The sequence below is a fragment of the Gambusia affinis genome, linkage group LG24, assembly GCF_019740435.1.
Source record: "Gambusia affinis linkage group LG24, SWU_Gaff_1.0, whole genome shotgun sequence".
Lineage (NCBI taxonomy): Eukaryota > Metazoa > Chordata > Actinopteri > Cyprinodontiformes > Poeciliidae > Gambusia > Gambusia affinis.
Window position 1 is genome coordinate 12,371,543 of NC_057891.1, and position 27,489 is coordinate 12,399,031.

General features: G+C 38.7%; 1 protein-coding gene across 6 annotated transcripts in view; it reads right to left on the bottom strand.

The window, feature by feature from the left end:
* dmd (dystrophin) overlaps positions 1-27,489 on the bottom strand; it is a 232,638-nt gene that overhangs the window by 25,720 nt on the left and 179,429 nt on the right. For 2 of the 6 annotated variants that reach the window (XM_044110231.1, XM_044110234.1), the window contains 19 exons: positions 26,801-26,863; positions 24,878-24,941; positions 23,617-23,677; positions 17,422-17,483; positions 17,227-17,301; positions 15,584-15,785; positions 15,417-15,502; positions 14,693-14,850; positions 13,575-13,741; positions 12,608-12,719; positions 11,779-11,915; positions 10,674-10,712; positions 9,902-9,967; positions 8,687-8,752; positions 7,065-7,223; positions 6,099-6,342; positions 4,519-4,633; positions 4,346-4,435; positions 4,049-4,074 (listed from right to left, as the gene is read on the bottom strand). In XM_044110231.1, the coding sequence (XP_043966166.1) occupies positions 4,052-4,074; positions 4,346-4,435; positions 4,519-4,633; positions 6,099-6,342; positions 7,065-7,223; positions 8,687-8,752; positions 9,902-9,967; positions 10,674-10,712; positions 11,779-11,915; positions 12,608-12,719; positions 13,575-13,741; positions 14,693-14,850; positions 15,417-15,502; positions 15,584-15,785; positions 17,227-17,301; positions 17,422-17,483; positions 23,617-23,677; positions 24,878-24,941; positions 26,801-26,863 (1,989 nt within the window). In that variant the 3' untranslated portion in view covers positions 4,049-4,051. Of the gene's footprint in view, positions 1-3,955; positions 4,075-4,345; positions 4,436-4,518; positions 4,634-6,098; positions 6,343-7,064; positions 7,224-8,686; positions 8,753-9,901; positions 9,968-10,673; positions 10,713-11,778; positions 11,916-12,607; positions 12,720-13,574; positions 13,742-14,692; positions 14,851-15,416; positions 15,503-15,583; positions 15,786-17,226; positions 17,302-17,421; positions 17,484-20,644; positions 20,852-23,616; positions 23,678-24,877; positions 24,942-26,800; positions 26,864-27,489 lie in introns of those variants that run through there. The other 4 variants (XR_006370052.1, XM_044110232.1, XM_044110233.1 and 1 more) reach the window with 4 other exon arrangements.

Sequence of the window (27,489 nt, forward strand, 5' to 3'; positions counted from 1 at the left end):
ATACTATGGTATATTCGAATGAAAAAACCACATACTATACTATGGCGTAAAAAACCAGCAAAATACATACGTGCAAAAAAAAACTCAAATTAGGTGCAAAAAAAAACGCATACTATACTATGATGTCAAAAAAAATCTACATACTATACTATGGCGTCGAAAATGTGCAAAACCCATACATACTATACTATGGCGTCACTAAAAAACCACATACTATACTATGGCTGTATGTCAAATGTGCAAAAAACGACATACTATACTATATGCCGAATGTGCAAAAAATCTACATACTATACTATGTATGCCGAAATTGTCAAAAAAAACTGACATACTATACTATGGTCAAAATGTGCAAAAAACTCTACATACTTTACTATGGCTGTGTCTGCAAAAAACTACATACCATAATATATATGGCGTCAAAATTTCAAAAAACTACATACTATACTATGATGTCAAAATTTGCAAAAAAATCCACATACTATACTATGGCTATGTCAAAAATGTTGAAAAAACCACATACTATACTATGGCGTCAAAATGTGCAAAAAACTACATACTATACTATCATGGCCAAAATGTGCAAAAAACTACATACTATACTATGGCTTTGAAAATGTCTAAAAAACCACATACTATACTATGTATGCCGAAAATGTAAAAAACTACATACTATACTATGGCGTCAAATGTGCAAAAAATCCATATACTATACTATGGCGTCAAAAAAATTTACATACTATACTATGGCGCCGTCAAATGTGCAAAAAACTACATACTACATAATTGCGTAAAAAATCCATATACTACATACTATACTATGGCCGAATTGAAAAAACTACATACTATACTATGGTATGTCGAAAATGTGCAAAAACCACATACCATATACTATGGCGTCAAAATGTGCAAAAAATCCACATACTATACTATGGCGTCGAATTGTGCAAAAAAATACACATACTATACTATGGCATGTTAAAATGTCAAAAACTACATACCATACTACATGGCGCCGAAATGCAAAAAACTACATACCATACTATGGCTGTCACCATGTGCAAAAAAATCTAACATACTATACTATGGCGTCAAATGTGCAAAAAATCGACATACTATACTATGGCGCCAAAATTTTGCAAAAAACCATATACCATATACATACTATGGCGCTGAATTGTGCAAAAACGCACATACTATACTATGGATGTGCCGAAAATTGTGCAAAACTACATACTATACTATGATGTCAAAATGTGCAAAATCTCACATACTATACTATGGCTGTAATTTTCAAAAAACGACATACTATACTATGGCTGTCGAATACCAGTGCAAACATACTACTACTATGTCAAAAACGCATATACTATACTATGGCCGAAAAAAAACTACATACTATACTATGGTAAAATGTGCAAAAAATACATACTATACTATGGCCGAAAATGTGCAAAAACCACATACTATACTATGGCGCTTAAAATGTGCAAAAAACCACATACTATACTATGGCAAAAATGTGCAAAAACTACATACTATACTATGGCGTCAATGTGCAAAAAACCACATACTATACTATGGTAAAAAATGTGCAAAAACTACATACTATACTATGGCTCGAAATAAAAAAAAACCATACTATACCATGTACTATTTAAATGAAAAAATCCACATACTATACTATGGCGTCGAAAATGTGCAAAAACATACATATACTATGGCGTCAAAATGTGCAAAAACTACATACTATACTATGGCGAAAATGTGCAAAAAACGACATACTATACTACTATGGCGTCGAAAATGTGTAAAAAACGACATACTATACTATGGCCGAAAATGTGCAAAAACCACATACTATACTATGGCAAAATGTGCAAAAAACATACTATACTATGGCAAAAATGTGCAAAAAATCATACATACCATACTATGGCGGCCGAAAAAAATAAAAAAAACTACATACTATACTATGGCCGAAATGTGCAAAAACTACATACTATACTATGGCGCCGAAATGTGCAAAAACTATACATACTATACTATGGCGAAAATGTGCAAAAAAAACGACATACTATACTATGCAAACTACATACAAAAAATCTACATACTATACTATGAAAAAATCTATATACTATACTATGGTCAAAATGTGCAAAAAAACCACATACTATACTATGGCTAAAATGTGCAAAAACTATACTATGGCGTCAAAATGCAAAAACCACATACTATACTATGGCGTCAAAATGTGCAAAAACATACATACTATGGATGTAAATGTGCAAAAAAACTACATACTATACTATGGCCGAAAATGTGCAAAAAACCACATACTATACTATGGCGAAAATGAAAAAAACCATATACTATACTATGGCTAAAAAATCTACATACTATATATGTCAAAATGTGCAAAAAACTACATACTATACTATATGCCGAAATGTGCAAAAACGACATACTATACTATGGCGTCAAATGTGCAAAAAACTATATACTATACTATGGCCGAAAATGTGCAAAAAACTACATACTATACTATGGCGTTAAAAAATGTGCAAAAAACTACATACTATACTATGATGCTGAAAATGTCAAAAACTACATACTATACTATGGCGCTAAAATGCAAAAAACGACATACTATACTATGCGTCAAAATGTGCAAAAAATCTACATACTATACTATGAAATGTGAAAAAACACATACCATACTATGGCGTCAAATGTAAAAAAACATACTATACTATGGCGCTTAAAATGTGCAAAAAACGCACATACTATACTATGGCGCCGAATGTGCAAAAACCACATACTATACTATGGCCGAAATGTGCAAAAACCACATACTATACTATGTATGGCCAAAATGTGCAAAAATCACATACTATACTATGGCTGAAATGTGCAAAAACGACATACTATACTATGGCGAAAATGTGCAAAAAATATACATACTATACTATGGCGTCAAAAATGTGCAAAAAACGCACATACTATACTATGGCGAAAATGTAAAAAAAACACATACTATACTATGGCGCTTAAAAATGTGCAAAAACTACATACTATACTATGGCTAAAATGTGCAAAAACTACATACTATATACTATGGCGCTTAAAATGTGCAAAAAACTATATACTATACTATGAGGCAAAAAACCACATACTATACTATGGCGTCGAAAATGTGCAAAAACGACATACTATACTATGGCGTCGAAATTGTGCAAAAAACGACATACTATACTATGGCGTCGAAATTGTGCAAAAAACGACATACTATACTATGGCGTCGAAATTGTGCAAAAAACGACATACTATACTATGGCGTCGAAATTGTGCAAAAAACGACATACTATACTATGGCGTCGAAAATGTGCAAAAAACGACATACTATACTATGGCGTCAAAATGTGCAAAAAACGACATACTATACTATGGCGTCAAATGTGCAAAAAAACTACATACTATACTATGGCTTCAAAATGTGCAAAAAAAACCACATACTATACTATATGTCAAAATGTGCAAAAACTACATACTATACTATGGCTGTCAAAATGTGCAAAAACTACATACTATACTATGGCCGAAAATGTGCAAAAACTACATACTATACTATGGCGTCGAAAATGTGCAAAAACCACATACTATACTATATGTCAAAATGTGCAAAAACTACATACTATACTATGGCGTTGTCAAATGTGTGCAAAAAACTACATACTATACTATGGCGTCAAAATGTGCAAAAAACTACATACTATACTATGGCGTCGAAATTGTGCAAAAAACGACATACTATACTATAGCGTCGAAAATGTGCAAAAAACGACATACTATCATATTACCTCGCTAACTCACTCTACCCCCCGCTAACGCTCTCCCTCTCTCTAACTCCCCACCTCTCTACCTCTGGGATTCTAGAGGAAAAAAAGTATCTTACCTTTTATTTGTAATGATGCTAATCCTTTCCCTGCAGTTCCCAGCATCGGCAGCCTGTTCCACATGGCGGACGATTAATTGAGTTGAGACTGACCTCTCATGGATGTCCCCTTCTCCCGCCTGGCTCACCGAGAAAAAGGAAGAAAAGACACAAAGAAAGAGTAAAAAAGTCACCCTTCTGTTTGGATGTCTAAGCAGTTACCCTGAAATTAGGCTAAACTTAGTGCTTCTACATTTTTGAGGAACAGGAGCACAAAGAAGAGTGAGACAAAGTTTGGGATGTTTTCAGACTTGAAAGTAAACCTTACAACCAAGATTTACAATTTTCTAATCAACATTGATCATTTTTCGCCTCGGCACATTTGTGTAAAGGAAGTGAACTGTGTCGTACTCTGGCTGTGCGGGAACGTGTTGTTGAGCTGCTCCACCACTTCCTCCAGGCCAGATGCATCTTGGGAAGGACTGGAAAACTCATCGTCGCCTAAAAACCGACAAATCATCTGATGGTTTACAAACATCAATGGAAGCAACCGACCGTTTCCTGCTCCACTGAAGGCTCTTTACCCATTGTGTCAGTAGTCTGGCTGGCTGCCACACGCAGCAGCGGCAGAGACGAGTCGGAGCGCTGGGAAGAGGTGGAGGGGGAGGAGAGGGCCGTGCCGTTCACCTTGGAATCCGTCTGATAAACACACACACACACACACACACACACGAGTGAGTCGTCGACTGGCACCATTGCTGAACCAGAGAAAGCGTCTGGCCAGGACGCCTCAGTTATTGTATAGAAGTACTCAAGTACATGATGATATGTTAATGATCATGTTAATGATCATGTTCTATTTGAGTCCTCCAACATTATGTTGACAGACGTTTTAAAACATCAACATTTCTGACTGCTTTTCACATTATTAAAATTAAATGAAACAAAAATGCTTTTTTGGTTTGTTTGGGGTTTTTTTGCATCAGATGTTGAAATTTCCAGATTTCAATTTGGAATATTTGACATTCCAAACTTGAGCTCGACGTCCAAAATGTCTAAGGAGTTCCACTGAAACACAAAATAGAACATTCTGGACGCCAAACCCAAGTTTGGAATGTCAAATATTAAAAAAAATAAATAAAAATTTTTTTGCTTCATTTACCGTAATTTCCGGACTATAAGCCATGACTTTTGTCTCACGCTTTCGATCCTGCGGCTTATACAACGATGCGGCTTATTTAGGAATTTTTTCTAACGGCCAGTAGGGGCGCTGGAGCAGAAAAGGTAAGCGTGAGACACCGGGAATATATCTGTAGAGGAAGACTAATGTAACATCGTGCTTTGTGCATGAATAAAAGTAGCTTGAACAGACCCTCATCATGGAGAATGCAAGAAGAAATACATATGATGCAGCTTTCAAGTTAAAAGCAATCGAGCCGATAAAGAAGGAAACAGACACTGATTAAGAAGACTTCCATGGTTTCAGTGCACAGGATGAAGAGGATGACGGCTCTCGTGACTTTTAACTGTATGTTATTTAAACCAGCCCTGTTAGTGTTGTTTTGCTATATTGCTGCTGTTCAGAAAGAAAAGCTACAGCATATTATTAAAACTTTAAAAACACCTTCTGTGTACCGTCTTTCTTTGTAAATATCTCATGTTTCAATGTAGGAACATGCGGCTTATACACCGGTGCGGCTTATGTATGTACAAAATGTGTTTCCTTTAAAAATGTAGGGGGTGCGGCTTATAATCAGGTGCGGTCCAGAAATTACGGTACTTTAATCGTCACATGTAGTGACAGTGACAAAAAATGTGAGAACTCAAACAGGATATGATAATTAACATTAACATCCAAATGGCTACCTTTCATTGGTAGTCATTTTGGCTGTATACAAAGTCTAAAAGGCAGTAAATTAACCTCAGTAAATTAAGTAATGGAGTTCCTCAAGGCACCATTCTCGGGACCTTTTCATTATGGTCGAATTTATCTAATTATTTACATCTAATAGGGAAAAACTGCTGCTGGGTTTAGAACTAAGCTGCTTATTTGGCAAATCAAAAGCAGAACCAGTTTTAAATATTATTACATTTATTTTATCTCTTATCTCTGGTGCAGCTCACAGTTGGTGTTTGGTGTATTTAAAGAGACGGGATTGATCACCTGCTCCAGAAGTTGCCTCAGCCTGTGCAGCTGGGACTCCAGCTGTTTGTTGTGGTCCTCCAGTATCTGCATGCGGGCCTCCAGGCGACCTTTGTGCTGCCGCAGCAGCTTGGCCTCGGCGATGAGCTCGGCGTCCCGAGCGCTCTGCGGCGACACCGGGAGCATCTCGGGCGGCGAAGGCAGCGGGGACAGACCTTTCCTGTCGTGGGCTTTTTTCAAACGGTCGTACTCGGCCTGCAGCTTCCTGTAAGGAGAACCGTAGAGTTTCCACTCAGAGATCCCGGAAACGATGGGACAGTTTTTTTTGTTTGTTTTTTTTTTTATTCCTTCATGTGCAGGGGGGTAAAAAAGGCGACTGGATTTTATGTTTTTTGGCTTTTGGGATTTAAAAGTTACTAAATGGTTCTGAAAACATTTTGGAAGTGAGTTTTACACCTACTTAAATTTGTCCTTATTCTAACTCCAAACCAATCCTACCAGAGACAAGAAAAGTAATAAATAACAATAGTAATAAAATAATAAATAACCTCCAAAAGAAATTAGATTTTTTTTTATTTATTTTATTTTTTTTTTAATTTCTTGTTAAAGTCAAAAAGAGATTTTTATTTATTTTTGACTTGGAATAAAAAAACGCTCTTCAAAATCAAGAATTAATAAAAAAAAAAAAGTTAATCTTTCTAACTTGTGATTTTAAGTGTCGGCTATATTTCATCGGATTTTCTTTAATAATTCCAGAATAAAAATATACACTTAAAAACTAATTACAGAAGGGGATTAAAAAAAATTTTAAATTCTGGCTTTAATCTAGAAATTATTTTTTTCTCAGAATTTTTTACTATTTGGGCATGGGAAAAAAATTCTAAAAAGTAAAAATAAAAAAACTGATAATAAATGAATAATAATTAATTATTATTTATTTTTCCGTAAATCATAAGAGGTGTTTGAAGCCTCCTTTCCTCCACTGACCTGTTCTCCTGCTCCAGGTCACCCAGGACCCTCTCCAGCTCTCCCTTCTCCTCTGTTTCCATGGAGATGAGGATCTGGGCGGGGCTGCGGGGCTGACTGAGAGGAGAGCCTTGGTTCAGAGACTGGCAGTAGTGCTGGATCAACATGTGCTCGTCATCGCTGCAGATACACACACACATCAAACATACCCACCAATGATTGACACACATTCATAAGGTCACAGAGACACCGCGGCATGGGCGTGCATGTGTCACACACACACACACAGGGAAAAAACAAAATGGAGAAAAAGAAAAGCAGAAGGTGAATGAAGGAGCAGCAGAACGGGACTGGAACACAGATGGAGAATCTGAAGCTCAGAGAGAGGAACAGGAAAATGTTTGAAAACATTAATGTTGTTTTTGTCCTTTATCAATAAACGAGCAGCATTATCACCGCTTCATCTTTGATTTTATTTCTGTCCAGCCTGAAGTATTATCATGAAGAGTTCTTTGAATCTTAAACTGGATCATCATGAAGATTTGTAACTGTAAGAATAATAAATTAATAATGATAAGGAACAAAAGCAGGATCTATTTGCCTTCATTTTGTACACAAAAAAGTAAAACTATGCATCATTTCTCACAACACTAAGAGACAAAAAGATTTCAAACTTGATTCAAACATTTCTTACATGAAAGTGTCTGTTTTAGATTGATTCATATCTGGCGTTACTTTAGGGGTTCCTCAAGGCGCCGTTCTCGGGGGACTTTCATTAAATAGTTACTAAACTTCCCCTTAGCTCAGTACTGCAGCATCACTTATCTGCTGATAATCCATTTTTCTCATCATAACCACAACAAAAAGGAGTTTTTGAAGCCAAAAACTCTGAACTTTGACTTGGTGAGGCTAGAGAGCACAGAGCTCAATGTAAATAAGCCAACTACTGTCCAGAACAACAAAACAAAACAAGAAAGTAATAAGAACTCTTCATGTTTTGATTCTTAAACAATCTAGGAAACATGTTTACTCCGGTCATCTCTTGGTTGATAAAGCCAGTGACTGGACATCCTCTACTTGTTCTCTGATAAAGTTGCAAAGAGCAACAGGAGTCTCAGAAAGATCGACTACAATCAAAGAAATACGCCCGTTTAACTCCGACTGTATTAATAGAAACTTATTCAGTTTATGATAAATAAGCGAGTTTTAATAGTTGTAATAGTTAATAGCATTAACTGTCCTCTCTCTGAACCTCGCTATAGATTCTTTAACTAGATGAAACTCTAGACTGCAAAAACAATTGTGTTTTTTAGAAGGGAAACAAGAGAAAGTTATTTAAAACATGGTTATGTAATGAGTTTAAATATGTATTCTTACATACATTTCTTGGTTTTATTAATTAATCCAGCAGAATGTTGAAGGAGGACAATAAAACCGAACAACAGATAGATAGATAGATTAAAAAAATAAAAAAAAAGAAATCAAAGATTTGACCTTAAATCCAGAATATACACATTTACAGACGAGTAACACAGGCAGCCAGTGGAAACAACAGAAGGACGACAGAAGCAGGCGACACGCAGAAAGCCAGTCAGAGAGTTAGGAGGACAAGGTAGAACAAAAAAACAAGAAGCTGTTCTCACATGCTCTCATTGGGTGAGATACTGTCATTCAGATAAGAGCCATTACGGTTCTCCATTTCAGCTAACCTGCGGAGGGGGAAGAAACAGAGCAGTCAGTCTTAAAACCAAAGAGAAGAGCCGCCAGCTGCTCTCCAAACCGGAGACCGACGGCTGGCTGTCGGCTTCAGGGGCTTCCATCGGTCCCAGAACATTTCAAGTTCTGGTTGGAACTGTGATCCGACCACTGACTGTTTTTTTTTTCTTCTTCCCCCCCCCCCATTTAGAGAATCACTTATTGCATCTATATACAACAACTGCTCTGGATCTTTTAGTTTTTATTTGGAAATAAAAGTGTATAATACTAGTCAGTTTTGAGCCACGCTGGAAGTTTTAAGTTTAGCTTCCAGGCTGTTAGCATGTCACAGCGTACCAGATGAACTGAAGGCTTTTGTACACCAATAATACTCTTGTTATTATTCTACCTGTTAGGTAGAAAGTGGTCAGTGGTGTACTTTTTTTTTTTTGAGGTGACAAACTGTGTTGCTCTTTGCCAATTTTGTTGCAAAGAGCAACACAATTTGGTCTCATCTGACCAGAACTATTTCCTCCATGTTAGCTTGCAAATTAGGGTCTAGTGCCTTTCTTCTTGCCACTTTCTCCAGAAAAGGACAGATCTGAAGTTATGTTGAAAACCATCTATCATCTTCCTTCAAATTAACAATTCTGTATCACATGCTCTCTCCCCTTTAAATCAAACGTTTATGCTAAACCCTTAGTGATGCTCCATCACAGTCAATGCTCAACCTCCTCAAAATTTGATTTTGAACAAAGAAACACTAACAACATTGAGGCCATTTTCCCAAACTTTGTCAGTATTTGTCAGGTTATGCAAACAACAAACTCCAGAACAACAGGAAGCCGCCACATCAGCCAATAAAAACAGAAGTTTGCCAAAAACACAACTCCCCTTGACCCGTTCCTGCTGCCCCCTTCAATGCATGTTCTCAACCCCTCGTGTCCAGATACAACAGTAGGGAAAAATCGGAATATTACATAGATTACTAAAAATAATTAGCAATTATTGGCCGTTAGTTGGGACACTTCCAGGGTTGAGGACAGCAGCATGGAATATGAGTGGAATAAAAACATAAGTAAAGACTGCTGCACCACGTCATGTTAGCAACACCTAATGCCAGGAAAGCAAGAATACAGAGTGTGTGTGTGTGGGTGTGTTACCGGTTGGCGTAGTGCTCGATCCGAGAATGTGTGTCGTCGTGAGAGAGTTGAGGGGACGATCCAGGCCTGAAAGAGAGAAAGGAAAACAATTCAAGACGGGAAGGATAAGATCCCTGTCTGAATCCCAGACATCAGATAAATGGTTTATCCTGCTTTATGTTGATGATACTGTGATTTATTCAAAAATTTGAATATTCCTGAATAGTTGCAGGGCTGATTACACGCAGCACTATACTTATTTTCTTATTAAAAATAGAAAATTGACTCAGTGAAAACCTGGAATTCAGTTTTACAGAAAGTTTTAAACATCAACATAGGTGGCACTAGACCATATTGTTGCCTGTCATTTTTACTCATGTCTTCAAAAAATAGAAGGTATTCTAACCCTTAATTTTTAAAACTCTTTAAAACCAGCTTTAAGAATAAACCATTGATCACTGTGTTTAATTAATGTCTTTATGAGACTTTCTTTTCCCAAAATGAATTACTGCACAAGAAAAATCACCTTGTGAGTTGTACTGGTTGTTTGGAATGTATTTTAAGCTTCGGTTGAGGAGCTGATTGGATTAAGGATGTGAGGTTGTTTTCATTATAGTTGGTGTAACAGATCACTGTAACCTCAAGGTGGTGACAAAGTCCTGACTGCTTGGATGCCATGTTTTTCTTTTTTTTTTCTTTTTAAAAAAACAGAGCTGTGTTCAGAAGAACAAAATAACTGGATGGAAATCCAGCAAAACGAGCTGCAGACTTAGACTGTGTGTCAGATACTCACGCATGGTCTACAGGCCAGAAGTTGATCAGAGTGACAGGACTGGAAGAGAAACAGCATACCATCATTACAATTGTATCTTTCTACTAATATTCTGCAAACTCCAAAGTTCAAAGTGTAGCTGTAGCTGAGTATTGTGTGGAAGTTAAACATCCACACAATATAAAGGAAGGTGTGAGAATGTGTTTGTTTAGCATGGTAGAAGAAAATAGTCCAGTTACACATTAATCTAGCACCACAGTACAACAGTGGAAGATTCAGTTTCAGATTAATTTTATACAGTTATATGTTTCAAATATAGAAAACATGCAGCTAATGTTCTTAGAGACCTTCAGCCTTCATTCAGTTCTGCTGACACAAATTCAGCAAATTAAACTTTAGATGCTTCTATTTTGGACTCCAAAATGCTAATGTTACATTTGTTCAATGCTGCTAAATGTTTGTTTTCATTCAAATGTTTACTTGAACGACGTGGAAATGTTTTGGGTGTTTTACCCTGAGAACTCAACTGACTTATTAAAGAGGGAGTTCCACAGGGTCTCGCTTTCAGATCTCTTATTTTTTTCACAAATACGCTTTAAAGGATTCTTGTGTACTTCTTTATGCTGATGATCCACATCTAAATAATTCAAACGCAATAGTTTTTTTTTTGTTTGTCCGATATAATTGAAACTTACAAAAGCATTTGCCAGGAGACCTTTAGCCGATAGAAATGAATAACAATTCACCTCATTCTTCTTCAGCAAAATATACAATTCTTCAGTGCGAGACCAATAAATCTGAAAACAGCTGTTTGTATTTAATAACATTTGAGGAACAGCAGATTTTGGTCACAGAAAGCTTAGACGTTGATGTCCTGCATGAAGAAGCTACACTTGACTGGGAAATACAAAAACCCACTCAAAACTCACAACAGCAGCAGGAAGTAACATTAACTTGTGGTTGGTCTGTAAGTGCTTCTGTCCTTTTATTCTATGTTCAAAATTTAAATCTCAGTGACCCTTGTAAGTTCTAGCAAATTTAAGAGTTGTGTATGTAGGTCAGAATATTACTTGTGTCTCTTGTCTGTGTGTGTGTGTGTGTGTGTGTGTGTATGTGTGAGCCCCACGTTTCCATGTTGTCCCCCTCCAGGATGGTCTGGACGGGCAGGTAGCCCATGCGTGGGTGTTTGGCAAAGTAGCGCTTGGTCCTGAATTTGTTCTTCAGCACCTTGGCAAAATCCCGCACATCCTCCCCTGATGTGGTCTGCAGAGACAACGCAAAGAAGAGGGTCAGAACTCTATAAGACACACTTTTTATTTTTTTATTTTTTTAGGGAAAAACCAAAATGAAATTTTTTATTTAAAAGTTGGTGGCGTATGTTTTTGAAAGCCAGCTGATAAGAATCTAAATGAATCTAAAATCTCACAATTCTCATCTGTTGGAGAATTTCCTCAGATGTGTTGCTTTGTAAAAATCCTCTAGCCTACTTCATGTTGTCAGACTGGTCCTATTTAACAACAAATGGTAAAATGTGTCCAAAAAAATATATTTTCACTGGAGTTACTTCACCCTTTAACATGGAGGACAAGCTTAGATTTACATGGGACAATCCTTTGAAAACTGGATTGTCTTTCCCTGATGTAAAATTTGCTTTGATGATCTGAAACGTGACTGACGGAAAAGTAATAAATAAATAAATAAATCAAGAAATCTTTAAGGTGGCAAATTATTTTTTGTTGCAATCATGGACAAAAACTGGACTAGAATATATTATCTTATGGTCACTGTGTCAAGATTTAAAACTTCAAATTTCAAAACTAGACAGGGACAAGATGGAAAAGCTATAAAATAACCATTACCAACAGAAAATAATTCAAAGCACATTCAAAGTCTATTATTTGACTCTGGAGTCTGAAACGCTGCAGGATTCTTTTTCAGATCTGGCCCAAACGTACCGGAGTGCAGTATTCCACCATGGGGTATTGCATCTTGTGTCCCTTGGCAACGCGGCCGGAGAAGAAGCAGCTTTGGCAAATGTCATAGTTGAAATGTTTCAGGCTCCGATATCTGAAGAAGAAGAAAAACAGAATACATGATTAATAAGAGGAAAAAAATGAGAGGAGAGGAACAGACCAGCCATCTTTTCCCGTCTCAGTTATCTGTTATCTAAAAAGGTTTTTTTCTGGTTTTCTCCTTTTCTTCTCTTCCTTTCTGTCTTTCTTTTCAACTTCTTTCCTTCCTTGTGTACTCTCTATTGTTCTGAATCCATATAACCTGGCGACTGCAGTTTATTTGATTTTATCTTTTAAAATCAGCTGTATATGACAAACAAACAACTTTGTAGAGAAAATAGATGAACAAATGTAGAGTGTATTTCTGTTTATGCATCAGGCTACCACTCTGACATAAACCTGACTGAGGCTTTACTGTGAAAAAGCCTCTTAACTGTTCTTAGAAATAAGCTGAGTCATAACCAGGGTCAGTTAATAGAAGCGTTATGATCTCAGTCCTATTATGGAGGCATGTTTACATCACGTTACAGTTACCATGGCATCTGGCAGCACACAAAGCAGCTGAAGTCAGCTGTGGGCAAAAGAAAGATACTGTCGGCATAATACATCTAACAAAATAAAATCTGAAATAAGAGGAATGAATTATGGAGGCACCGACTGCAGTTTTCTGGCCAATCACTGACCTTTGAAAAGCCTGGCCTGCTAATTCTGATTTTCCTTGATATAGATTTTATTTTTTTTGCCTGAAAAGTGGGTGGATAAGATCGGCTTCACATGCAAGTATCAGTCAATCCCAAACTTAAGGAAATCAGGACCAATTTATCACATTTCAACCAGCGATGCTCCGATCCATTTTTTTTGCGTCAGATATTAATTTCGGATCGGTTTTGATTTCAACCACTTCACCCACCTGAACCCAATGATCGGACACTCCTTGCAGATATTGCACTTGGCTTGGTGCTTGGCGGTTTCTGCAGCCGCGACCCGGTGCAGGACCGGGAGCCAAACCATGGACTGAGGCTCCAGACGCATCCAGTCCAGGAACATGGAGGCCTCCAGCTCAGGTTTGTTGTTGGCCTGCAAAGAGAGAGAGAAGAAACAGAACTAAAGACAAATGCAAGACACCCAAATCAGGTGCTGAGCGCATCAGTCCATCTATGCTCACGTTTCCGTAACGAGAAATTTTCTTAGAAACTTAAGATTTAGGAGTAATAAAAAAATTTTAGGTTCAGAACTAATTGAGATGCATCATTGCTGTTAAAAGCAAAGTAAATAAAACATCAGTTTTTATAAAAATGTTACATTAAATATAATGTAAAAGAAATTTGACTTTGTCATTTAATGCCCTGAAATTGGATCTCTGTCTCTTTAAGAAGCTCCTGACTTTAAGAAGTCAGGAGCTTCTTAAAACTGCACCTTCAGAAAGTCGTCACAGCCTGGATCGTTGCCCTAGCGTTGCACTATATTCATTATAGGAATACTCATTATTCCTATAATGAATATAAAGTAGTAAGTGTTTGCTAATTGCTGCTGGCTAGTCTGAAGGAGCCGAGTTTTGGAGTCGGCTGTTCTGTGAGCCGGAAGCTTAAAATCTTGGAAGTTGCAAAAGCATCACCTCGAAGCAGGAACTGAGTCGCCCAAAACATGCATGAAAGAACAAAGGAAACACTCCAGGTATGTTTTTGTTGATGTAAAGCTCAAAAAAGTCGATTTTACATCATATTTTTCAAAGTGTCTTTTCAGGGAGGAGTAACCAACTAAAACTCACAACATAAACAAAGAAGAGTTTGCAAGAAAATGTTCCCCTTTCATTCCGTTTCTCTACAGAGGCAGGACAGCAGAGTTAAGACTACAAAGTTGACTCCAGCTACTGATCTGTATAATGATAAGCTGCCTTCACACCGCCAGGCAGGCAGACAGGCAGCGGGGAAATGAGAAGGCAAGTAATCACATGTAACCCGGCAGAATTAGCCCCTGCTTGTGTCTGCATCCTGGTCTATTCAGACCGGTCCTGATTGAGACACGTACAAACTGGAAGCAGCTGCGGACGGAGGGCTCGATGTTGGAGCCGCCGAAGGACGCCACCTCGCCGAGCTGCCGGGGGATCTGGATGGAGTCGTGGAGGAGGAGGCCCAAACGGCGCTGGTCACAAAAACCCGTGGCGCTGGTGACCTGTCGGAACAAAACTGGAGATGCAGAAGGGAGAGAGAAGAAAAAGAGAGAGAAAAAGTGTTCAAAACTTTAAAAAAAATGTGTGAAACATGGATTTTAACCATGATTTGTGTGATGCACTGATCCATTTTTTTCACTTCCAAAACCGATACCGATATCTGATGTCTAGTATCGGCCGATACCGACCCGACAGAAAAACAGCTGAACTGACTTAAACCTTTTCTTCTTTTAAACATAAATGCACTGTACATCACAGTTAAATATACCAGGAAAAACTATTTGAATTTATCCACTCAGTGCAATTAGCATAACAGCTAATGTACAAATAAAAAAAAACTGAAACTGAGAAAACAATAGGTTGACTATAGAGGTCAAACATGTAAAAATTAACAGCAACAAATGTTTAAAATGGTCCAGAAAGTATAACTAGGCATTGTAAATATAGTGTAGATGATGTTGCTTAGAGCACAGAGCATGGAATTGAATTTTTTCAGAATTGGGACCAATACAGGTATTAATATCAGATTGATGCAACTTTAATTTTAACTGCTAGTTTTATGTACAAGCTGGTTGGACTTACATCGGTATTTATCCTCCAGGTGGGCTTTGCAAAGCGAGATGATTCCAGTTTTGAACGACAGAGTCCGAATCTTCCCGGTGCGCCCGCTGCCAAAGCAACAATTCAGAACCTGGTTAGCTCTGGGGGGAAAACACTCCTGAGGTCGTGTCGGGCGTGCTTTCACGTACGTGTCGTAGACGTTGAGCAGCCAGTTGAGGCACATGTCCACGCTCAGCTGGACGTTGACCAGGTGGGAGTGGCTCTGCTCCAGCCGCTGGTACAGGCTGGTGAGGCAGGTCACCAGCTGGGAGATGTCCAGCAGCTGCTCGTTCTGCTTCAGGGTGTGCTGCTCGAACACCTCGCACGCCGTCTGCATGCTCAGGAGGTCCACTAAGCAAAGAAACACCACATCTATATAGAGTATATATAGAGTACATGCCACTTTGCTTCCATGTCACCAGACATTCTTGAAATCCCTAAAAAGCAGTTTTAATCAGCCGTTTTCCAGGCTTTGGTGAGTTTTTCCTCAACAAAGAGAAAAGAGCCAAGAATGGGTCCTTGTGGAACACCGAAAATAACGTTAGACAAAGGGGGACATGCCCTGGCAAAACAAAACATGTTCTCAAGATGTAAATAATTTTATTGCGTCACTTATTGACTTAAAGATTTGGATGAAAGCAAAGTCATCTTCCGCAGTCCAAGAAAAACTAAATTGTGTCAATTGGCCTCAGTTGCGTTCAACTTTTCCAAGGCCTTCAGACGGGGCAGGTAAAATAGAAAATGAGTTGATAGTTACAAATGACGTTCGCTTGAATAGTTTACAGTTTTAAGCAGTGTTGCCTCAGAGAACATCAATTGTGCTGGTCAATCATCAGCGACAGCCTGTCAGTCATTTGGAAAAAGTCTTGAAACATTTAAGTTTCTGAGGTTTAATCGGATTTAAATATTTTATTTAGTGAAATTAATGGTGTAACAACCATCTGAAAACAGTACATTTGAGCTCAGTGTAAGGAAGTAGTTACATTAGACAAAAAATGTAAATGTGTTTTTTTTAGAGTTGCATACTTCAAGCAAAAGTTAGAAACTTTTGCCAAGTTACTCCTGCGTAACTTGGAAAATATTCTACTGTTACAAACCATCCTAAACAAAGGAGAAAAGAATAATCATAATTTTTTTTTTTAGTAGAGTTGCTAAATTGAGCGTTGCAGCTCTATAGAGCCATCCCTTCCTCCAAATCTCAAAAGGAATGATTTTATGAGACAGAATTAATCCTATTAAAGTAAAACTGTTGATATCATTAATTCAAATCCACAGACAGTCCTAGTCAAAGTTGTCTGAAGTCCATGTAGGGGACACAGCATATAAGTACTTGAAACAAGAGCAGGAAAACATGCACCAAGGGCTACCAGGGTAGCAAGCATGGCCCAGTCAAAGTCCAGCCCTAAATCCAATTGAGATTGTACCAACGAGACAAACAGAGCAAATGTTCAACTCCAGAACTCCACTCCTGGGGATTTTGCTTTTATTTATAAAAAAGCTTTTCGCGTCACAAATATTTCCTCTGCTCTGTGCTGCCGCAGCAGCCTGACTAAAAGACGTAGGCAGCTCCCACTCTGCAGATCCACAGGCAAAAGATGAGAGGGATGAGTAAACACACATATGGACACCATGATGCGTCAGAAACGAAAACAGAAAGGGACAGATGGTTAATAGTACAGAGGAGGCAGGAGAGGCGGGACGAAGGCGAGGGAAAGAGAAAGCAGCGAATGAAGGGGGACGAGCGCTGCGACGCGACGCGATGCGGCGATGGAGCCGCCGGGACGGTACTCACAGCAGAGAGCTTTCTGCAGGCGCCTGAGCTTCATGGCTGTGCGGTAGGCCGAGAACCGAACGTTGTTCAGGTCGGCTGAGAAGCAAAACGTTACATCGCAAGTTTAAACCCTCCAATAAAAAAAATTACATTTAAAAAACAATACAAACAAACAAACAAAAAAAACACCTTAAAAGACGCTGAGGTGAAGCTTACCCAGAGACTGGTAGAGCTCTGTCATCTTGGGATGGTCCCAGCATGTCGTCTGGGTCTGGTGGCTGCAATGGGACAAAAAGATTAAAAGAAGATTAAAGATTTAAATATTTAGTTGGTAAGTTCAACAGTAAATAGATGGGGTCCACATAAGGTTTGCGGCTAGCGACGCCAATTTGAGGGTTCTTAGCTTGACCAGCTGATCAGTGACAGCAATAAAATTATTCTCCCAGAAAACCTGCTTAAGCTGGTGGTTAAATGCGTCAACTAGCTTAATCTGTCATCATTACTGGTGTATAAAAAGCTGCATTTAAAATAAAGTAAATGCAAATTCCAGGCTTTACTTTTGGCAAGAGCAGCCTGGTGGCCGGACAGACTCATAACACATTACATGTTATGTATTAGAAACCTGCATATGGCTTTTGTGGTTTTGGGAATGACATACCCGGTTTTTACAGAAAGCAAAAAAAAAAAAAAAAAATTAGCCATTTTCTTGCTTGGGTTTGATCAGCCAATCCTGCCTGATTTCTCCAGTCAAATTTCAACGAGGCCACTCAGGAGTTGTGGACGATGACACTGATTTGACACCGACACTGATGAATGAGAAAACTATTTGCTGTTTAAGAATTGTAGTCAGAACAAGAGGAATGTTTAAGACATATTGTTGACTGGCAGATCCTACTTCCTGGTTGTTTGCAGTGAACTCAATTTCCAGTAAGCTTCATCAAGGGCTAATTGCTAATATAAGATGCTGAGGGTATCTTGAAATAAAGCCACAAAATCAATAATGATTTTAAACATTAATTAAATTGCTCTCTCTCTCGTGTGATATTGTTGCTGAATAAGGAAAAATCTGGGCTATATTGGGTCTGCTTCAGCTTTATTCTTATTTTTCCACAAATAATGCACATTTTCTTTTTATATTACGGTATTTGGATTTCTCACCACTGTTAAAATGTCCAAATACAAAAAACAATTTTTTACATTACTAGTTCAAATATTTCCAGCCATACTTTAGTGTTTAAAGTAAATAAAGATGGGGGATAAAGGTGAAATGATATCTTGGTGTTCTCCTCTGTGCAGGTGGATGTTTCAGGTCAGGCTTTAATAGTAGGTGTTCAAAGTGGGTGACTGCTGAACACAGTGGGTGGTGTGGCTCAAACACTGCATCAAGCAAAACAAAGAAGAGAAGAAGAACGCAGTGCAGCTCGGACTTTTTCCCGCTGTCCAGTTTCTACCAGGGGGCACGGCGGTGCACAAATGCAACCTGGTTGTACGAGAGAAACGCCTGTACTTAATCTCCGTCTCTGAAGCACGCACAAACAACAATCGGCCCGCGGGCTTGTTTTACCTCCCTCCCACTCTCGCACTCCCGATAATGAGGAGAAGGGTCCCCTGGTGAAGAGCTACTCTAAAATCCTCAGCCTCAAAAGTGTGGACAAACAGCAGCTCGTCATGAGAACGTCGCTCGCACAAACGCCCCCGAATAAACGGGCAGCAGCTGCTTTCATCGGCAACACGGCAACGCATCGGGACTGAGAACGGCGGCAGGTGGAGCAAGGTGTTTGTCCAACGTAGAGCGTTGACTCATGTAACAGGGAACAGCTGCCGTTTTTTCAGCAACCAGCTGAAAACGACACTTTAACTACAAAGTTATAAATGGAAGTCAAAGAGACTAGATATGAGAAAGTGTTGTCAAACATGTAAAAAGAACACAACTTTAATTTGTTCAGGAAAATAACAACCAACGTAAAATAAACTGACTGACTTCCTAAAAAAAAGAAACTGCAACAAACCATCTTTCAAATAAACCAGACCGGATATCAAGAGTTTATGAAATACTCAGAGCAGTCAGTCTGCAATCAACAAACATTAGGAGAAGTAGAAAATGCACAAAAACAGTGGTCCGATGTCACAGCCGAGGGGTACGCCAGGGTTCAGACAGATGCTGTGAAGAGTAAAACCAACGTCTGGGTGGCAACACATGAATCTGCAGCATCACATATGATCAGTACTTCTCAACACACTACAGTCTCAGGGCTACTCTTGCTGCTGTATCATTCAAAAACAAGCTATTCTTCACACTTGATGCCCTGAATGATTAAGACTCTTCATATCGAAGAAGAGAAGTAGCAATGAGAGCAATTGACTAATAAATTACAAGTTTTTTATAAGCTTCTAACACATTTAAGTGACTGTGTGTACTTAGTCAAAAAAGGTGAATTTGAAAGCACAGCAACAAGTTGCTAACAATATTGACGTAATCTACCAGATAAATCCTGGTACATAGAAACATAGGAAGGAGAACTTTAGGCTTATGCACAAGTTTGCTGTTATGCAGCAGGGAAATAATCTGAAAACTGTCTAGTCAAAGTGCTAACCAAAACACAATGCTGTTTAATTTAAAAAGAAATGCTAAGAGGAATCTCTAAACTAGGTTGGTTTTGATGTTTTGGTATTCACTCAGTTATGCTTTTGGAAAAATAGACATTTGTTTAATGACTGATTTTCATTTCAATCATATGATTGGACTAAAAAGTGAATTAGTCGGAGCGCGCGCGCGCACACACACACACACACACACACACACACACACACACCTGCAATCACATGGGTGCCAAAAATGGGAAGCAGCCATTCCCATAAAGACTACATCCTATCCTGCCGTGCTGAAAACCGATAAGTGAATCAGCGGATCGGGGCAAAACAGCCCCAAATGTGCAACAATTCTGCGCCGATTTGCCAGGAAGGTGACCGTGTGCGGAGTGTGAAGGAATTCAAACACTGCTGCACTGACGGAGGGGGTCTTGAGATTACCACGTATTCCCAGTGGGAAAAATTCAATCACATACTGCTGACATGCAAACACAGCTCCGGGCTGGATATATACCGATTCATGTTCCAATATGGCAGCAGAGGAGCGGGGAGGAGAGCGGCTTGAGGAGGCGCAAGTGGCCGCACACCTCGCCTCGCTCCCCCGGTAATAACCGCAGGAAGGGTTAAATCAATCCCAAAGAGAACATTTACCTCCCACTTTATTAGCGGAGAAAGGGGAAAGCGCGTCTCACTCATTTCTCCGCAAAACCGACAATATACTTTAATACTCTGTTATAATTGACTGTGCGTGGTCGATGTGCGAGCTGCGTGAAAAGCCCCCCTGCATTACCACCATCCCCATTATTTATCAGCACCACAAACATTCCCCAGCCCCTCTGCAGCTACTCACTTCCGAAACTGCTCCCGCATCGCCCGCAAATCACAGTCCCGCAAGTCCAGAGGTGATGGCTCGACTCGGCGAGGAGAGGAGGAAGAGAAGGCGGACGGAGCGTCTCCTGACACCGGCGAGAGGCGTCCGAGGTTACCGTGAAGGGCCTAAACGAGTCGGTGTGTGTTCCTCTCTGCAAGCGGCAGCGACGGGGCTGCGGAGGCTAACAAGTTCCGGGAATACAGCGGAGGAACACTTCCGGTGGGTCAAACAAAATAAAAGCTCTTGTTTCCCACTTATTTTATGGCTTCAGCATCACTCTCAGACAAATTCCTCTTATTTTCGAGCAGCAAAACAGGCGTTTAACTCAGGTCATTAATACTCACAGAGGCGTAGCTAGGATTCTGAAACACTGGGCTCAGTCCAAATATTCAGGGGTGGGGTGGGGGGTGTCTTAAATTACAAGAACATCAAAAGTTAATATGAGTAAAACTTGTGCACATGCAACATTGTATTCATATTTAAGACTATTAGAATTAATTTAAAATGTTCTTAGATTGCAATGTCTTTTAAATGTTGTCACCTTCCTAACATTTTGAGGGGGGGATTTATTTATTTATTTTTTATTTTTTTGCCTTAAAGTCAAAATCACTTTTGGCAAAAATAAATCGGGCCATTAGTTTAAGAAGGTGAAAATATGTGGGTATTGTAAGTTATTTTTATGTAGCCACTTGTGTACTTAAATGAACTATTAATCCTAAAAATTGTATTTTTTATTTTTATATAAACTTGCATAGCTTGTCTTGATCTTCCAGTCACATCAAACAATAAAGCAATGTATTTAAGGTGTGCCTTCCCATAGCTCAAATGTGACATCATCGTCTGGAAGGGGAAAGTTTAGTCTGATTAAATGTTAAGACAGTGGAAAACATTGGTGTATTTTTTGGGAAGAGTCCACATACTCTACTCTGCTGATGCTGCATCATTAAAGGGAAAGAAACAAGGTCATACAAACTCTGATTTATTGCTAAGATACATTGTCAGAACAAAATCAACTAAATCTTTTAAAGTAAAAAATAAACTATTTTACTTATACTTAATTTAAAGCTTTGCTTTAGTTTTACTTTTACTTTTAAAATAGTTTCAAATAAATGCATATTTCATTTCCATTTCTACTGATTTCATATGTCTGTCATTATTATATACCGACCAATTTAAGTGTCCCTTTCAGTTTGTGTTGGACATAGGAGGATTATTGGTGGCGCACAACCTCCAACCTCTATTTCCTACTTCAATCAGCAGTATAAAATATTGTATAAAATGTCACTTCAGGTGAGAGTTGTTTCAAAACTCTATAGGTCTGTTTCGATCTTAGCTTATAAGATTGAAGTATTCTTTTACACTTATCCACAAGTTGTTGGGTTTTTTAAAGAAGATCTTTATTTTGAAATGAAGCCCCACTTACTTCCTGTCTAGCCTTGCCTGCCGCTCAGCATTGGCCCACAGCTCTGCTAGACAAGGCAGAGATCAGGCTCCCTGCCTCTGAATCCCTTCCCCCCCTTCCTGCTGTTTCAGGGGAGCAAAAGAGCCTGAACATCATCTGAGGGGGGTTTTCACCTCCCTGACAAGAAGGACGGACAGCGAGAGCTAAACAGGCATCATGAAGAAGAGGGAGAACAATAAGGGTCGGCTGGGAGAGAGCTAGAGGAGGGAAGGAGAGCAAAGTGCCTTTTGCTTGTGAGAAAGGAGAGATAAGCTGAGATGGAGGAGGAAGGGTGAGGGGGAGGAGTAGCTCTGCTTTGGGAGTCAGTGTTGCAGGGTTGAAGAGAAAAAGTGCGGACAAGTCTCGACTGTTACATTAACTCTGGAACAGTGTGGAGGTGTGTGTGTGTGTGTGTGTGTGCAGTGAAACAATAGCCGTTTTGTGCCCAGGCAAGTACAGCTGCAGATATCCGGACGACCCACTCTGGATTTTATCCCAATTACTGATGAGTACCAACTGTAGAGTGAAAACATGTGGATCCATCAGGAGATCCTCGCCGGTATTTAAACATGAACAGATGCTACTGAAAAGGTTCCAGCTGATTTGAAATGCAGAAGCATTCGGTTGGAGCGTCTCATCTTTTCCCTGGTAAGCGGACGATTTGTCCAAGACTTTACAGTAAGGTGCGATCCCTGTGGCGTACGTTGACCGCTTAAGGAAAAGTTCAAACATGTTCTCCAAATAAGCACTTTGTAACTTTAGCAGCCTCTTTCCAATTGTACAAGCACAAACATTCATATCAACAGTAGCCAGGATATGCTAGCAAGAACGTTGACATCTAAGGGTTTCGGAGACTCTTAAGCATCTTGCGTTTCCTGTTTTCAGCCTGCGTCTGACACCTGCGTTAAGGACTTGAAGTAAGCACAAATGCCTGATTTGCATTTCTTCCACAAGCTCTTTAAATCCTATACCAGACTAGCAGAAGATTTTCTTCAAGAGGACCATGGCCCCCCGTGTCCCTCCCTGGAGGTCGCCACTGGTTCATATCATTTGTACCTGAAGTGAGGTGTATTTTTAGATATTAAATATGGGGGAAAAAAAAAATAATAATAATAATAAACGGATCTAAAAGGTGGAGTAAAATCCCGTCTGCTTTTGTCACAATGTTCCCTTACAGTTGATGCACAGTGGTTCATAAGTCTTCAATCAGTCTTCAACATCACTGAAGCATAAAATGTAGGAATCTATCTATATATTGTCCTTCTCTTGACATTGATCAAACAACAATAGCATGAGAAGACATTTCTCTTGAGCTTTAATCGTTTTCGAAACATATGTAAAACAAAACATTAGAAGAAGTAGAGGGGGAGAAAATATGTTAAAAACAAACATGAAGTTGAGTTAAATCTGTTTAGCTAAGAACAGAGGAAACGGAGCTGCTTTTGGAGCGACACAAAGCGCAGGAGAATGTGAGGATCAGCTGGCCCACCACCCAAAGGTCTGTACTTACTTGATATAATAGGGCACATTGTTTGGAGAGATGCCCTGCTCGAACGGTCTTTCTACTGATCCTGGAGAAGACACAAGGACAGATGAGGAGTGTCACAACAAAAGACCTGAACTTTCACACAGTTTATGCATTATCTGGGGGAAAAAGGTGCAACAAATCCCAAGATAGTCTTCTTTTTAATCTTCTTTTTGTTACTTAACCTTTACAAAGATAGGATGTTGCAAGGCGAGCCTGCTCTTTTCTGTTCTTTATTCTGTTTTCCAGTAGAGATAAAAAATAATTTGTCCCAGCTTCTTGTTCTTTTTTCCTAACACACACTTTCTCCTTCCACTTAACTTTCCATTAACGGTTTTGCGGCTTGTGGTTTAATACTTTCCTGTATTATTTATTTATTTTCATGTATTTTCGGGGTTTACATTAGATAAAAAACACAGCTATCAAAATCAACAGAATAAAACCTGGCAAGATCATATTTCCTTATATTATTATAGAATAATAATTCCATAATAAATTGATCTGAAATGAATTCGGAACAAATTGGATTTTCTATAACTTCATATGAATTTCGTCAATTTGTACAGCACCTTATAGAGGCATTTTTTTGTCATATAAAAGAACTGGACTCAAACCATTTAAATTCTTCAGTCCGGGCATGAGGACTGAGGGGATTAGCATCCAGAATTAAAGAAAAAAAAAAATGTTTCACAAGTTAAATGCAGGATACATTCAGAGCGCCGTGAGGATGTAAAAGCTGGCCTGGTTAAAACCTTCAGACTGAAAACCATCAGCCTGGAGGAAAAAACTAGTTTGGAAAATATTTTGTTACATTTTTAATGTGAGTTTGCAAAATGCTTGCTTGATATATACATGTAGAACTAATAAAGTTAGTTGAACATAGAGGCTTAAATATGTTGTAATTATCCTACTAACTAATTAAATGGATAAATAGCTGTTTGTGACAAGTAAAAAAACTCAATTACTTGAAAAATGTTGTCTTTACATTTTTTTCACCTACACAGTGCATGCTGGGTTGATTAATTAGTTAGATCTGTTCTGTACAGGAAGGCTTACTATGCTACACCATGTCGATGTTGGCCGTAATTTAAAACAAATTTAAATTACAGCCATTCATTTATTTGTTTTTGTTGCAAGCCAACAACAAATGTCGTGATGACAGTTGCCTAAACCCTGCTGGCGGCCAGCTAGCAAAAGAAGCTAGGAGAAACATCAGATACAGGAAGCGTTGGATACAGGGTCTCACCTTGAGAGAGGCAGAAGTCTGTGTGAGCGTCTGTCAGCTGCTTCAGATGTTCTTTGACAGATATCTGTTAGACAGAAAGCAGGAGCCATTCTAAGAAAAATAAAATAAACATTTTTATTCATTGCCTGACCCTCTGATTTTCATTTTTTTCCTCATTTTATGAGAAAACAAAAAAAACAAAAAATGACCAAAACACAAATCAATACAATAATTCTAAAAGCTTACACGGGAAGTTTGGAGTTTTAGAAGAGATGTTCTGTGAGGCATCTGTAAGTATGTACATCATACTTACAGATGATGTACATCTGATATTATTGTAATATCAGACCCGGCTGATATTACAATAAAAATATATTTGATCAAGATGATTTCCCAGAGTATTAGTCTGTGTTATATCCCAGCTTTCTAAGAACCTTCATTTTGAATAAATTAAATCTTGTCAATTATCTACTAATTTATTTAATTAACTATTCCTTTAGTTTCTTCGGTTGCAATGTGCACAAAAGTTATGGAGTAGATCATCATTACATTTTGCAGTTGTATGTTTTTCCTTCCACTTTGATGTTATTTTTAATCACTAACTAACAAGCTACGTCCACTTGTTTTAGTTGCATCGCTTGGTTTGTGTAAAAAAAAAAAGGAAGTTATTTCAGCCAAATATATTACCAAAACAAAATACAAAAATCACAATTATATACATTTAAATGGACACTTGTAAAAAAGAACACATTGGTGGCCTGAGTGAAGAAAACAAAGATGAGCATGGACAGGATAATTTGAACTGAAGGTGATGCAGTCTGAATGTAATGTAAAAATGATCAAAACAACAGTAGTCAAACAACAGAAATGGCCCCACTCTCCTGTCAACTCACTTCCTCCTTAGCTCAAGCTAATATAAATACCACCAGGATCTATGAACCTTTTGGGTTAGGTTCATTCCTGCCAAAAAACACTTTTTAAATTAGATTTAAAAGGACAGGAGTGACAACAAGATCACCATTTGATAAATAGAAAACAAAAATTCTAAAGTGTTCCAGTATTTCTGCTTGCAGCTAGCTAACGTCTTTTAGCTAGCCACAAGCTAAAGTCCTTTAGTCCTTGTGGATGATCTGGTAGATCCCCAATATTGTATGACTTGCAAGTGCAAGTTTAGCCCAATTGCTAAAAGTCTGTGTTGGATCAAAACCTAATGAGGTTGAGGCAATCAAAATTAGCAGAAAGGTTCACTGTGGACATAGGCATTTCAATAGATTTGAACAACATCATGAAGTTAATTTATTTCAGTAATATATAGATTCATTACAGTGAGAGGGATATTTGTTAATGTGGATTGTGTCCTTGCCAACACTGCTACTGGTTTTCTATCAATGTTATTTTTAGTAGAATTAAAAAGACCAATGTCAAAAGATGGTATTTCAATTTGTGGTTTTTTGACTTCCATAAATAATATCTACTAGCAGAAGGAACACATTTGTGGAGGGGTGAATAGTCCTGGAGCCACTAAACAGGCATACTGGTGACACTATTTTTAGTAAAGTAGTGTCTGTGAAGATTAAATGCATGGCAAAATATCATTCTTAATAGAAAATTATGGAAATCCAGCTGATTCTTGGTGTGTTGTCAATGCCTGCCAGTACGCTACATCTTTAAAATCCCCTGGGAAGCAGCATGGTATGTGTGTGAGCCTGGGCATTGAAGTCCTCAAGCTGCTGGACTGAGATGGGTTAGAGTCCATCTTTGTGGACAGACTGGCTCATTAAACATCCAACCTTTCATCTGCTACCCAAATGACAAAGCAGCTGATGACACAGCATGGGAAAGAGGAAGTGAGAGGAGGAGAGTCGCAATACGAGATGAAGAAGATGCGACGGTTATGGCCTGTCCCAGTTTTTCTGCTTCTATGCAGCCAGGGACTGAAATTACCTTTGAGTCCACCTCATCCAGTCCATTGCTGCCCGAGTTGCTTTTTCCCGTATCCACGGTAACCTGATTAGAATTGTACAAGAGATGTTGTGGGATTGTTGAGGCAGAATCTGCTGCTATTACCGAGAGTGCACTTTGTGCCTATAGTGACCATCACCTGCGACCCTTTAGGCATAAAAGAACAATGTGAACTCACTTGAAAGAGCAGAATCTCAAGCTATTCGAGATTTATGTATATATGTTTATATACATAAACATATATTAGATATAAACAAATCATTAAGGTTGAACACTAAAATGTTATCAAGAACCAGTTTAAACTCTAAATGGCAACATTCAAAGGACAATGAAAATTTATTACGACAGTCCTTTAGCTTTTGGTATCAGACCAGTAAAGCAGTCAAACTCCACATTGGATCGGCACGTTTTGGTGTTCACCCCTTCTTTCAGAACTGCATTCCTCAAAATGCCGGTGACGGCAGAACAAACTACTGCATCACTGGTTGCCTTTAGGCTGGATCAGCAATCGGTACTCTCAATTTCAGCGCGGGTCACTGCTTTTGAAAAGTTCTTGAACGTTTAAATAAATGCTTGAACCATCACTTAAACCATACACAAACATTTCACTCAACCGTAGAGATGAGCCCTGATTCTAATGTGATCGGGTCCAGCTTCTTTGATGGACATTT